The 15662-nt window shown below is 36.7% G+C and overlaps 1 protein-coding gene across 1 annotated transcript; it reads left to right on the plus strand.

The window, feature by feature from the left end:
• Positions 1-2551: 2551 nt before the first annotated feature.
• On the plus strand, positions 2552-13799 carry MMP13 (matrix metallopeptidase 13). Its single transcript, XM_045818076.1, has 10 exons — positions 2552-2699; positions 2788-3029; positions 3723-3871; positions 4049-4174; positions 6274-6435; positions 7832-7949; positions 8923-9056; positions 10868-11027; positions 11673-11776; positions 12457-13799. Exons 1-10 carry the CDS (start codon positions 2580-2582, stop codon positions 12555-12557), a joined length of 1416 nt encoding a protein of 471 aa, XP_045674032.1. The 5' UTR covers positions 2552-2579; the 3' UTR covers positions 12558-13799.
• The last annotated feature ends 1863 nt before the right edge of the window (positions 13800-15662 follow it).

The following is a 15662-nucleotide window of genomic DNA, read 5'->3' on the forward strand; positions in this document are numbered from 1 at the left end:
TTTACTACTGATATTCTTAAATGAAATGAGAACCTAATAAATACTAGAAGTGTTTGGTAATAAACCTTATTTTTAAAGTTGAACAATAGTGGCATTTATATATTTTAGTTTCTTATTACAATATTTCTTGGTGGGAGAAACAATATTATATGATTTTTTAAAAGGCTCTCATCTTATCCTTCATCTTCATAGATGACTAGCATGGTATCCTCCATAGTTGATGCCCAATCAATATTGATTGATTGAATACATAAAAGGGCTCTAAAAAATGTCTAGTTTAAAGTAATAACATTTCTAAAGGGACTTATCTAAGAAAAAAAGATAAAAAATATGAACAGTAAAATGACAACAAACTCACAGTTATTAACAACTGAACCTTAAACAAAAACAAAACCAAAAACAAACTAAGCAAACAACTAGAACAGGAACAGAATCACAAAAATGGAGACCACATGGAGGGTTATCGGTGGGGGAGTGGGTGGGGAGAGAGGGGGAAAAGGTACAGGGAATAAGCACCATAAATGGTAGGTAGAAGGTAGACAGGGGGAGGTTAAGAATAGTACAGGAAATGTAGAAGTTAAAGAACATATATATGACCCATGGACATGAACTAAAGAGGGGGGATGAGGGTGAAAGAGCATGTGCATGGCACAGGAGAAAAAGGGGGAGAATGGGACAACTGTAATAGCATACTCAATAAAATATATTAAAAAAATAAAGTAACAACATTTCTATAAATATATGGAAATTTTTAAGTATTGTTAGCCTATTTGATTCTTTTCTTTAACTTTCAAACATAAAACAAAATGTCACTTGTTTTAAACTTCTTCAAAGATTATTATCTAAAGAGACTTTAAAAGATTATGAACATTTATTGGTAAAAACAAATGCTTTCTAATGAACTAATTTTTGTAAGCTTAATACATGAATCAAACTTTTGCATAATTTTCACTTAATCTGAAAATTCAATATGGTACACAGAGAAGGCTTAAAACAAATTATTGTTTAGCACTACCGATTGAGCCCAAACCTAATCTTGAACTCTGGAAATAATCTATTATAAGTATCTATTAGGCTGTTTCTTGGATAAAAGAGCAACAAATTTTCCTCAATTCCCACTTTCAATCCCAAATGTAACTGTTTACATTTTATAGGCTTTTCTGGTTTTCTCTGAGGTACTGACTAGTATAGATTATAGTATTTTAGCCACTTGGGGTACCCCTCCCATATTCACCCTAAGGGTATATTCATGCTTATTCTCTTTATCTTAATATGTTCCTGACCCAAGCTTTTCTCCAACTCTCAGTCATTGAAATTAACTTGCATTTTCAATTATTTAATAAATCTGTGTTCATTTACATTTGCAAAGGACCAAAATGGCCTTCTGATTTCATGGTATTAAATGTGTGACTTTCTGAAAGGAGTAACAGACTGGAAGCCCCCAGAAGACTATTTTCCTGAACTGTTTTTCACCAAAAGTACTTCCATCATTCAAAATTAAAAATAAAAATTGAGCAATTTGAAACTGGACATGTATTTACCTAGAGTCCTGATTTTCCTGGGTACTCCAGAGGTGTGGGAACCAAGAAGCTAAGTTTTTAAGAAAATATCTGAAAATAGATGGAGTAGACGCCGTATTGGATATTGGTTAAGAGCATAGAGTCTGAGTGCACTGGCCTGGATTCATGTTCCGGAAGTACATTTATTAGCCATGTGATCTTAAAAAGGTATTTAAGTTTTCTATGTCTCAGATTATTCAGATGTAAAGTGAAAACAAGTTTTTCAGTAGTACCTGCTTCGTAAGACTGTTGTAAGGATTAAATAAGGTAATACCTGTTAAGCTTAGCATGTTGTAAGTCCCTCAATATGTGTTAGCCATTCTATTGTATTTCCATGTATTTTATTCCAGTACATCCTCCTCCCTCTGCCTGGACTTGGGAATTCCTGCAGGACTCATGTTCACTGAGATATCACACTGTACTTTTAAATTCCAACCACAGTCAGTATTCGGTTCTGTGGATGCGCCATAATGCCTCCAAGTCCAGCTTGGTTCTGGTCCAATTCCATGCATGACCCTCAGGCAGGTATAATATTTCTGTTTAGTTGCTCTAAAGAAAACAGAGTTGAGAACTCACCACATTATAAACATCCTGGAAGTAGGACAGGTTTCTTTTTTATGGAAGTAGGTGCACTATCTTCATATTCTTATCTGAAAAAGTAAAAGTAGGTGTGTTTCTGCAGAGAGAAAAACATTTTTGCCAAATGAAGTGAAAAACAGAGTCACTACTCTCTGTTTCTTCCCACAGCATCCGTAAATATGCTGAGGCCATTTGTTTTACCAGATGGGATTTGAGACCCTGCTGAAATGAGAGATGCCCTCATTTTATATTTCCCTCAAATTTGACCACAAACCTCACTTCTTGGGAGAGGAAAAAAAAAGTCGCCATGTAAGCATGTTTACCTTCAACTGACTAGGAAGTTGAACCTTGTCCACAAATGATGACTCACCAGTGTGGGCCTATAAAAGTAAAGGTGCTTGTCTGTGGGAAGGCAGCAGGCTTCAGGAGCAGCCACTCAAGATGCACTCAGGTGTCCTGGCTGTCTTCCTCTTCTTGAGCTGGACACAGTGTTGGTCCCTGCCCATTCCCAACGATGAAGATGATGAAGATTTGTCTGAGGAGGACTTCCAGTTTGCAGAGGTAGAGTGTCTCTCCAACTCCAACGATGTGATATATATCATAAATGCCCTTCTCTTTTAAACACAGGTCATTTTGGTCTCTTTTCTAGCACTACCTTAAATCATACTACCACCCCCTGAACCCTGCCGGCATCCTGAAGAAGACTGCAGCAAACTCCATGGCTGACAGGCTCCGAGAAATGCAGTCTTTTTTTGGCTTAGAGGTGACTGGCAAACTTGACGACAACACTTTAGACATCATGAAAAAACCAAGATGCGGGGTTCCTGATGTGGGTGAATACAATGTTTTCCCTAGAACTCTCAAGTGGTCCAAAATGAATTTAACCTACAGGTAAATCATAGGCTCTCTTTCTGTATTTTTTGTTAGTTTTTTTATAGTATTAAATATCTAATTTTCAGCATAAGCTACAGATGACAGAATGTGTGGTCCCAGTTTTTTTTAATATAGGCCTTAAATATTTAACTGGAAGTAAAGTAAGTCCAGGAATAATTTTAATACTATTGATGAAAATGTCTCATAACATCAATTATCATTAGGTTAACTGGCATTATTTTTTCATTGGAAGTCTCCAAGTATTTCTTTCAGATATGATTCAAAATAGAAATAGAAGGAGGTTTCACAAAATTTTCAAAGGTAGTACATAAGGCATATTTATTATAACAATACTAAAAAGAGAGAGTTCTACTCTCTCCAGGAACTTTACAGAATTATTCATTTATTGAGGCTATAGCAGTACAATTCTAAACTTTTAGCATGCAATATAAGTTTTTTAAAATATCTAAATACTTTAAATTTAAAATGCCAATTAGTCAGATATTTGGAGATACTCAAAATGTCTGCTTGAAAATTTCATTTTTAAATCTTTGTATGACATCATAATTAATAAGTTAAAACAGCAGACCTCTAGTAGAACTTTTAGAGAAGCTATTACATTCTGAGTTAAAAAGCTACATTCCAAGAAAATATATTCTAAAATAACTTTCACCTTCTAAAAATGTAATTGAAACTTCTTCTATTGACTAGAATTGTGAATTATACCCCTGATATGACTCATTCTGAAGTCGATAAGGCATTCAAAAAAGCCTTCAAAGTTTGGTCTGATGTGACGCCGCTGAATTTCACCAGACTTCACAATGGCACTGCTGACATCATGATCTCTTTTGGAACTAAAGGTAATAACACAAAATCATGTTTGAAATATTTGTATATTCTGCCCCTTAATTGGCTCTGCTTTAAACTTATTCTTTAAGTCATTCATTGCTTTTTACAGAATTCAACAAAAATTCACCAAGGTCCTGTGCTAGGCACCACTGAGTATAATTAGATTCTGAACTCTTGCTTTTGTGCAGAGCATGGTGACTTCTACCCATTTGATGGGCCCTCTGGTCTGCTGGCTCATGCTTTCCCTCCTGGGCCCAATTATGGAGGAGATGCCCATTTTGATGATGATGAAACTTGGACAAGTTGTTCCAAAGGTAATATTTCTTGCAAAGATATAATGAATGATTATGAGATTAGATTAGATGGTGAACCCATTGATAAGACATTAGAACACATATGCATTATATGTAAAAGCATATAAATTATATTTAGTATTTGATTATATTTTCCAAAAGAGTATAAAAGTTTATCTTATACTTATTAGTCTCTTAAGTGACATTTCTATAAACCAATGTAAAAACATTAAAAATGAGCAAAATCTGCCTAGTTTAGCGGCTTAAGAGATACTTGCTCACTTTGAAATGGACCACATGTCTTCCTGCTGCCCAGTGCATTGTTGCGGTGGGTACCTTTGGCCTGTAAGTGCAGTTTATTACAGACATTTACCTTAAAACCACCAGAGCTGGATATGTAGGTCAGAGATGAGTTGGATGTGCATTTAAATAGTTTTTATTTATTTTTTGAATGTCTACCCTGGTAGAAATATTAAGGCACAAGCCCAGTCCAATTTCTGTTTCCTGTTATGTGCGTTGCCTGTCCCAGGCTTGTCTATGTCACTGACTTTATTCCGACCACTCTAACAGACCGAGGCAGTGTCTTACTCCCGACAGCATGAGGCAGACAAGATGAAGGCTGTATTTACAAGAGAAAAATGAAACTGAGGGTTGAATAACCTCAGCCAGTATTTGAATCTTCAAGGCTCTAAAGAATTGGAAATGTTAATTTTGGAAAAACAATCAGGTTGTTCCAACTAGGACTTGGGTAACTCTGAAGCCGTACTGACCCTGAGTTGTGACAGTTAGAGGAAGTCTTAATAGACAGCTCATTTTTATTATTAATTTAAATTAAAAGGATTATTTTTTCAAAGAGTGGAACTGGGCCTTGAATGATCAACATCTCAACTCCCTTGCCTCCAGTCTCTCTTTGGAAGGAAAGATGAGAGCTTACATATTTATTTTCTGACAATTTCATAGGTAAGAATGGTTTAGACAGAAAGAACAACATTTAGCATTTTTAAGATAGAGTCACAATAAACCTCAGTTTTAGGTTTCTACGTAACTTCTGGGTTGAAAAGATTTAATTGAAATTAATTCTTGTGTATCAGGATTGATACACAAATATAAATCAGGATTAATTTTTCAGCTAAAGGCCAAAATGGTGTCCATCCCTAGTCATTTCAGTGACCAATTACTTGTCACACAGATTATGTGAACTTTGATTGCTCTCAGGGTCTGCACGATTTGCTGGCCTAATTATGCCTTTTCTTCATGCATAGGCTGTGATAGCAAAGGGAATTTAAGGCCGAATTGAAACCACTGGCTCCAGCTTTAATATGTTCTTTTTCTTTTAATCTTTCTCCAATTTAAAATACTAGTACAGCATTAGAAGGCTAAAAAAACTGGTGGAAAAGATAAGTAGAGGAAATAATGTAAATACAGAATCATAGTCTTTTCAAGTAGAGGGAAGTTGGCCAATCCTCTTCAGAATTTCTGATTCTGTGAACTCTGAGGTCTGGAGGTATTCTGAAAAGGGTCATTTGGATGCAATTTGTTCCCAAGTAGATTCTCAGAGACCCTATTCACTGCGCTCCCCATACCTGGTTTCCATCCTTCTGGACGCTGCCTCCTGTTTGGATGGTGTTCCAGGCAGCATCCTATGAACAGGGTGGGGAGCAAGTAGGTTTACGGTTTTTTGTGTAGAAAAATAATATAATAATTAACAAATAATAATACAGGAATAAACTCTGCTCTGCAGACTCACCACTGTAAAGCCCCTTTTGCCCACCCTGCATGAACTCTCACATAAGGTCACCACTATGCACTTTCCTCATCTGCCCTGAGAAAACAGAGAATAGTCAGGATTGCTAGTGAATTCTTATTGTTTATAATTACTTGAGAGCAATCTGTTGCTACTCTAATTATGTGCAACTATAGTGAGAATACCAAGTTATTTATAAAGATTAAGCCAATTTTTGAATCTTACCTTAAGCAACTGAATGTTAATTTTAAAAAGTGAGCCCTTAGCAAAGGACGGGAAATGATGACATACAAAATGGATGAGGATAATAGCGTTCCTTTCATTAAGTAGTCATTGGAGGACCTTGTTTTCTCCTTGTTGCTGTGTTTTCATACAGGCTACAACTTGTTTCTTGTGGCTGCCCATGAGTTTGGCCACTCGTTGGGTCTTGACCACTCTAAGGACCCGGGGGCACTCATGTTTCCCATCTACACCTACACCGGCAAAAGTCACTTCATGCTTCCCGATGACGACGTACAAGGGATCCAGTCTCTCTATGGTAACTCTTAATTTATCAGCTTAGAAACAAATTAGATATATACATTTATTTACTAAATTATTAGTGAATTTACCATGATCACTTTTGCTGTTGTAGTATTGTTATTAAACCCTGAGAAAGCAGGCCCATTTATTTTTTTCCAAATCGACCTACCTGCTCAAGTAGAAAGTATTCTATTCTCCAAAGTTTTTGTAGAATATAGCTCTTTATATTTGTACTTTCTATGTTTCAAGGTACATTTGACACCCTCAAAACACCTCTGACATAAGAAAGGAAAATATTTTATGCCCCACTTAACCAGTGAAGACACTAAGCCCTGCAGAGTTGAAATCACATATCTGCAGCTGAGGGTGAAAGTGATATCTCACCCAGCTTTTATAAATTCTGGGCATTCTTTCAACAACTCTGCTTTGCCACAGTATAGATCATTCAAGTGGTCTGTGATAGTTTTTAATCAACATATACATTGACCACTGTATGACTCTCTTCCTTTTTTCCTTCCAAATTGTCAATAATATTTATAAAGTCATTAAACATAAACCTAAACAAACAAAATTACCTGCCAAAAATAGAGTTGAAGCCTTGGTGCACAGTCATCAGTGTAAACACTTCCAGAGCACAGCTCAGAAAACTTGCTCATACTTCCCAACCCATTATTTCCCTTCTGGATTTAAATCTACTATAGCAGCTAGTGTAGGTCTGGGCAAGTGCTTTGCAATTCTTACTATTTCTACAGTACTGTGACCAATAGACTTGATGATAGAACCCGTATGAACTGGGTGGAGAAAAAGCAGTTTAGAATGGCTGCGGTGTACTGCACCCCTTTTGCACTCATGTGAGCCGGCAAAGTTACGATCATGTGGTGAGTCAGTTTAGTGTTGCTGAAGGCCTGGTTTTGGCTTTTCACCGAGCTGCAGCTGCACTGTGGTAAACTGTGAAGCAACATTAGCTGATGTGGACAGCTGATAAATAGGTAAGAGAAAGAGCTCAGATAAGGGCTCCCACAGGGACAATGGGCCATCAGAAATGGTTTTAAGAAGAGTGTGTTTCTCAAGAGCAGGCTCTCACTAGGTAGTGCAAAGCATGGGGACATTTCCTCAAAGTCCCTTACCCTCATTTCTGTCATCATCCTCAAGAAATGTAAATTTGTACCTCAAATGAAACTCAAAGTGTCTTGAAGGAGGAAAGCAGAAGGGGAAGTCCCACCTTCAAGGCCTTGGTAGCCCTGGAGGAAGGAAGTAGGACTGACTACATGGTATTTGGACTGACATGCAGGAGCAGCAGGATTTCCTGCCCCCCACCCTGGGAGGCAACCCACTCCGACTCTCCATTAGCAGGGCCGGGTCATCAGTAAGGTCATCCTCGGTAAGTTCTTTCATTTATTTTATGATCACAGGTCCAGGAGATGAAGACCCCAACCCTAAACACCCCAAAACACCAGACAAATGTGACCCCTCTCTATCCCTTGATGCCATTACCAGTCTCCGAGGAGAAACAATAATCTTTAAAGACAGGTAGGTATTCTTGACGTTATTTTATAAAATCTGCATGTAACAAACATTTGTGAAGCTGTGTCTGCAGATTGCAAAACATCTGGTCTTACTTCCAGTGGTGTAGTTAGCAGTGACAGTGACAAACCTTTGAGCAGTTTATTTACATATTTCAGATGAAATAAATGACTAATGAATAAGCATCTTACTTTTCAATAAATAACCTTGGCATTGTGCAGATATATTTATATCTTTGGTATAGTCTTTTTTAGAAAGATAGTCAAGTAAATATATAAATCCAATTTATTTAAGAACACAAATATGGAAATTAATTACCATATTAATAAACTGTTACTCATAATGTCCACATGAACTCCTTTCAGTGTGAAAGGTTTTTCACTGGGTACACACGAGGGAATACGAGAGAGGGAGTGCTTTACAACCTAAACCTATAGCTAATGAAAAATGAAATAGTAATTTTTAATATTGATATGTTTATAAATAAGCTTTTTTTTCATTCATTCATCAACTAATTGTTCCCTCATCTGAGACCTGTTAGCATTTCTACCTCCTGTTATAGCTATAGTGACACCGTACTCTACTGCAGGTATTTTCTCATTCAGGTTCCCCAGGCCATGAGATCTTGGCCGACATAGTTCATGTAACTCGTGTTTTCTTTGTAGGGCCTCCTGGTATATTTGCTCACCACTTTCAAGACATGAAAAATTGAGCAAAACATAGTCTCAACCCACAAAAGACTTATAGCTTTTCACAAAGGTTCTGTGAGACTTTAAATTTTAATACTTAGGGTAGGGTTAGGATAACAACAGCTTGGTTAACTGGCACTTAAGGGGAAATGGAAACTTTTCCTCCATCACAGGTGTTAGAGAATGGTCGTGTCTAACTTGTCTGCATTAATGTAGAGACAGGTGGCTGGCAGGATAGAAATACTACACTTAAAAAGTGACAGAAAACTGTATTTTTATTTTTGTGTTAGATTCTTCTGGCGCCTGCATCCTCAGCAGGTTGACGCGGAGCTGTTTTTAACAAAATCGTTTTGGCCGGAACTTCCCAACCGTATTGACGCTGCATACGAGCATCCTTCTCATGACCTTATCTTCATCTTTAGAGGTAAGCCTTCCACTGACAAGGCCTCCCACATGTTTAGGATAGACAGGGATGAACTTGGTGCTACCAGAGACTTAGTAAAATGACCACCCCCGAAAATGTACCTAATTAAAAACCAAGTACAACAAAATGGAAAACAGAAAGCACCTGAAACCTTTCTACCAAGTGTCCTCAGATTTTACAAGTAACAAGTCTACATTATTATCATAAGTATATAAGGCTATAAAAAATATATAAGGGGGTCCTCAAAACTGGAATTTATTTATAAAAAATTGTGTATTTATTCTTGTATGCTTAAAAACTTCAGTCACCTTCAAAGTACTCTCTACTTAATGCAATACACCTATCGAGATGTTTTTCCCACTGCTCAAAACAGTTTTTGAAGTCATTGATTTTGATGCCTTTTAGTGCTTCTGTTGTTTTTTGCTAACCTCTTCCATATCAGCAAAACGTTTCCCTTTGAGGACTTTTTTTTATCCAGAAAACAAAAAAAAAGTTGCTCAGGGCAAGATTGGGTAAATAGGGAGCGTGGGGGTTGTGAATTTTTGGTCAAAAACTGCTGAACACTCACTGCACCAGTGTGGGCAGGTGTGCTCATAGATCATCCATCATGAAATGGGCAAATGAACTCACTGAAGCCAAACACAGCCTCTCACAACAATGCCAGCTGGTATACCAGTGTAGATGGGTTCCTAGAACATACTCATCTAGCAAGAAAACCTGCATTACAAGGGGCCTGCCCTCCAGAAGATAATTCTGGTTATTTTGAGTCCCCCTTGTATATGATAAATACTTACTTTGTGTTTCATAGAAATCATGTCAGTTTTTCTATTTCCTTTTAAAAACTGTTTACAGCCCTGGCTGGAATGGCTCAGTGAAGTGAGGGCCAGCCTGTGAACCAAAACGTTGCTGGTTTGATTCCCAGTCAAGGCACAGGCCTGGGTTGAGGGCCAGTTCCCCAGCTAGGGGCTTGCAAGAGGCAACCGATCGATGTATTTCTCCCTCTCTTTCTCCCTCCCTTCCCCTCTCTCTAAAAAATAAATAAATAAAATACTTAAAAAATAAAATAAAAATTACTTACTGAGCAAGCATTATAACAATGTAAATTTTGAAAAACTGAAAAAATATTATCCATAATTCCCCCTCCTGAAGTCTATTTAGCATATTTCATTTTCTTACTTTCTTTTCTAGTCTTTCACTATATGTAACACTATTTTTAAATATATTCATATTATATATGTATTTTAATATTCTACTTGTTACCTTCACACAACATCATGAAAAATTTTCCAAATTGTCACTCCACCATCATGACCATAATTTATAATGGTTTCATAGCATTCTACTGACATTGTTTCTACTGTTTGATTCTTGTAATTAATGCTATAATGAAGTTATTTTTAGAGGCAGAAATAACAAATTTTTATCTCATATAAAATTTGAGTTTTCAGTCTACTTACCATTCCTACTGTGCTTCTTATTCATGCAGACATCTTAATGTAGTTTTCACCCAGCTTTAAACTGAATATACAGAGGTAATAAATTACCAAATTAATTATTATATTTGGTTGACCATATTCATAATTAGGAAATTAAAACCTTAAGTCATACTTTTGTTTGAAGGATGCTCATATTTCTGTGTTTCATAAACATGGTGAGCACCAACACTAATTTATTTCTAAATAATTGATTATCGACCACAAATACTAATTTATTTCTAAATGTATGAGTCCTTCTTTATTAAAATAAATGTCTATATGTGTGATTCCGAATGGATTCCCTTGGATAATAAAACCATCTTTTACTTATTCTAGGCAGAAAATTTTGGGCTCTGAATGGTTATGACATTCTGGAAGGTTATCCCCAAAAAATATCCGAACTAGGATTTCCGAAAGAGGTTAAAAAGATAAGTGCGGCTGTTCACTTTGAGGATACGGGGAAGACTCTCTTCTTCTCGGGGAAGCAGGTCTGGAGGTATGGAGGCCACGTTTCCTGACCCAGTACCTTGTGTCATGGAGGTGAAGTGAACCTTGAACAACTCTCACTATGTTACATTAGTATCTCCTGCTTTGTTTAAAACGTTCAACCAGTCATATTAATTTCTATATTGTGTCATCTCCTGCAGGCAGCCTCTCAGAGATTTTAAAGTTTCAAGTCCTCTTGAAATTATACGTATTTATATAATTCTCACCTCATTTGAGCCATCCTTTTCTTTCTTAGCTGTTTGTCATAGCTCAACTTTGCTAAAACCATCTCTTTTACATGTAATGGGAGATCAATAGAAATTTGTTCAATGCATTTACATATGTTGGCTTCACCCTAAGAACACTTTCCTAATAACATACTTTTATAACAGACATGCAATTTGTAAAGTGGAAATGAGCTTGTAACTCTCTTTACAAAAATGGCCTTTAGGCAAGTCAAAAAATACTCACCAAACATCCACTACATACTCAGCATTATAATCTCTTATTTTAAGAAGCTACCAGATGTTTTAAATGAACTTACAATTTTTAAACTTGTCAGTTTTGAAAGATGCCATTATATCTATTGTATCATTTTTAAGGTAATTTCTTAAATATTTCAACCTACTTAAGAATTTTTTTTCTTATTAAATAGCTATGACGATACTAACCACACAATGGATAAAGACTACCCCAGACTAATAGAAGAGGAATTCCCAGGGATTGGTGACAACGTAGATGCTGTCTACGAGAAAAGTGGTAACTAACGCCATTTCACTGACTGTAATGGGCTTCTGAAGTCCCTCAAAGTCATTTCCCTTCTAAGAGGTTTTTCTACAGGACTTAGATGTGATAATAAATGCGTGGCAGTTAAGAAATTAGTCATTCCTGTGTGAATACTTCCACAGACAGCAAACAAAAAATATTGTGCTTAGAGTAAATGAGAATTTTATTTAATCATTGCTAATCCTACAAATAAAAGATATCAAACCTCAAACGTTATCTTAAACCACACTTAAAGATGCCAGGATGCAAGGAATATTTCTGTAACTCAAATCAGGGGTAGGGTGGGAAGTAAGTTACATATGAAGGCCAATGGTTATCATAACTATATAATGACTTTTACTTGAATTATGAAAAGGGATATTGTCCCTAGCTTACAACAAACAACTAATATCAATACTGCAGACATCAGAATGCGAGCTCATGACAAGACAACTAATGTGAGGTGATAATTTAGGAGAGCTGGGAACTTTTAGACCATTTTTATCCCTTCAACTATAAGGAATATATTAAAGCATTAGTAGGGTTTATGAAGATGAATAAGATGAACATTGGCATGTTAAAAAATATGGCATCTAACAGAACTTTTTATGGTATCTGGAGTAAACCCTTATTGTTTTCAAACTAAAAAAATATTTTTGCTCTTTCTCTTATAGGTTACATCTATTTTTTCAATGGGCCTATACAATTTGAATACAGCATCTGGACTAACCGTGTTGTTCGTGTCATGCCAGCACACTCCCTCTTGGGGTGTTAAGCATCTTTTAAATATTGTTATCTAAATCCTGAAGAACGTTTGGGATAATACTTCCAAGGGTATGGGATGGGGGGCAGGGAGCGGGAAAGATATCAGGGGAAAGCTTCGTTCTGTGAACAAGCTTCAGTAAGTTATCTTTGAATATGAAATATCTATATGGCTGTATGTGGCTGGAACCACATTGAATCTTCAGATGATGAAATTCAGTATCTCTAAGGATCACTTAATTCTTGTGTGTGATATAGAAGCAATTATTGGTTATATGTCCCACATCAAAAATGGAACATATGGTCTGTCAAAGAGACTTAGCATAATTTTTAATATATTTATAAGAAAAATTTGCAAGGCATAAATCACACTTATGTAATTAATAAATCATCTTTGTCAAAAATTATAAAATAGTATCAAAATAGAATTTGGGAAACCATATGGTAGCTACAGAAGAACAAATATAAACCAAAGGGAAATGTCTGTCTGTAATAAATATATTGTAAACAACTGTACAAAAATAGTATGGGTTTTGTGTTGAAAATATTTGTAACATTTGAAAATATAACAAACACTAAGGACATATCAGAGTTACTGATAAGATGGGAGACAGAGACTAATAGTGAGGACAGTAGATGTGACCTTTGGATTCTGTTTAATTTTCATTTTTGGCAATGACTCAATGGCTACTCTCAAAGAAGACAAATATATCTTTGCATATTTATAGAAGATAAAGAAAATCTCTCTGTATTCAAATATTTCAGGTCTTTCAAAAATATCAAAGTATTAAAATTGTTATCAAAATGATTTAAGACCACAGCATCACTTTCTCATAAATTATCCGATTAAGACAAAAAGTAGCACTTTTATCCTATTTTTATTTTAATTGTCTAGTTTACTTGGGATATGTAGGCTGTACAGATATAGACTAAAATGTACTATTCATATATTTGAAGGATATATATTAAAATAGAGACACCCAAAAGAAAGAAAACAGTTTAAATAGACTGTAGTCCTCTTGAGGATATGCAACAGTGCTTTTTTCTTTCATTTTTTCGGTCGAATCCCTCAGAACCTTCCACAGGGCCTGGCGCCTGGCATTTGCTGAGCATACAAATGGCCATCGAGGGAAGGGCATTGTGCTAAGGGACCTTGTTTATAAAAACTCAGGCAAAGGAAATAAAGTGTGTTATACTTGCAAAATGTATTAGGAAATATTTATATTGTTTATAATAAAAAGATATTTTCAACAAATGGGGTTATATGGTATATTTTGTCTTTTGGTGTATTTTAAGCTTCCCTCATAAAAAATGTCCATTTAAATTATTCCTTTTTCTTGCCAATGTTTCTTGGTGAATGTAGCTCACTCATTGTTTTAGTTTGCTTTGTTTATTTGTTTTTTGTAAGAAGATAAAATCCAGAATTTAGAATTAATTGTACCAGGCTATGTTAACTAAAATTCCGACAGAGCTTGGCCAGCCTGGTACTGGTGCTGGTACTGGTACTGGAACTGGAACTGGTACTGGAACTGGTAAGCCCTTTTCTGGGCCAGCTTGCCTAGAGAGTATTACTGGGTAATGAAGTGGAAAGAGCAATAGATCTGGAGTTCTAATGCTCACTCTGCCATGAACTTTGCATGACTTTGGATAGGTCATTTAGTCTCTTTGGGCTTTGCTTGTCTGATGTTTAAAATGAGAGGATTAACAGCTCTGGCGAAGTTGGGGAAATATGGGGAGGCCAGAAACTCTAATGAAGTAGGCAAACACTGTCTATTTGGGAATATCAGGGTCCACTGAGCTTAAGACATTAGGTCCCTTCTGTTTCCCTAAACATTGCCCATCCCCACACATCTAGTAAGTGTCTGTTTAAATGCAGGCACATAAGATGTTGAGATGAACCAAAACAATTTGGTTTCTACCCCTGAAGAGCTCCTATTCTACTTTGGAGATAAAACAATGAAAACTCAATGAATTAAGTGCTTTCGCAAGGAGTGGTGACCCCTTTTTTGGTGCAGAAAAATCTGCTGATTTCTTTCTCCCAGGGTAGCCCCCAAAGTGAATCTATGCACTTTCACCTTCCTTGACACTTTAGTTTGATTCCTGATTTCTCAGGATTGCTGTTGAAGTAGAACATAGTCTGTCTACCCATCTGCCCAATAAATATTAATTGGGCACCTAACTAAAGTAGATGCTGGGGATACACTGAAGAGCAAAACCTCATTACTTCTGTGGAACTCACAGTCTAGTTGGGGACACAGATATTAATCAAATAAGTACAAACTACAACTGGGATAAAGAAAAGAAACATGGTGCTCTGAGCGCATCCAATAAGATTTTCTCTATGGTGTATATAGGGGAAGGAACACCGCAGGATTGTTCAAGAAACACTTCATAACAGAAGTGATACTCAAGCTAACGTCAAAAATGAACAAAACTGGGCAGCAAAGGGAATCAGGGAGGGGGCTCCAGGCTCATCCCTCCAGACTGGAGTGGATATGTTGAAGGAAGCTGAGTGGAGAGTTTCTGTTGTGTTTTATGATGATTTTGGCAGAGCAGAGATGGGTAACTGTACAGAGAAACCCATTAGATCCAAGAATGTGCCTCCTAGCTTTCTCAATATCAAACATAAATTAATAGATCAACAAACAAACAAAAAATTAGCATGGGCCATTCTAAGGATTGGCATATGAATAGCTACCTTTCAGTAATTGAGTCAGGTGATAGAAACATTAACTTTTTTGAGCATTTGGCTGCTTTTTCAACATTATTCTGAGAGCAGGTCTGCACCTGTCCCTGTAAAAGCATGGGAGAGGGTTATCCCCAGTGAACACGAGTCTGTCTTGGCCTGAAGCCCAGTGAACAGAACTGGAAATGGTGTGCTACAAGGCCACTCACTGTCCCCAGCCCTAGTCTCAACCAGACAGCTGAGCTGACAAGGAAACACCAGGTGGATGGTTTCTAATTCCTGTCTGCATAGGAAAGGCTGCTCTGGAACAGATTTTCTCAAAGTGTGTCCTGCAGACCAGCAGCATCAGCACCACCTGGGAACTTGCTAGAAATGCACATTTGGTGCCACCGCAGACCTACTGCATGGGAAACACTAGCTCAGGACCCACAT

The sequence above is a fragment of the Phyllostomus hastatus genome, unplaced genomic scaffold, assembly GCF_019186645.2.
Source record: "Phyllostomus hastatus isolate PE091 unplaced genomic scaffold, TTU_PhHast_1.1 phas_scaffold_317, whole genome shotgun sequence".
In the NCBI taxonomy this organism is placed as follows: Eukaryota; Metazoa; Chordata; class Mammalia; order Chiroptera; family Phyllostomidae; genus Phyllostomus; species Phyllostomus hastatus.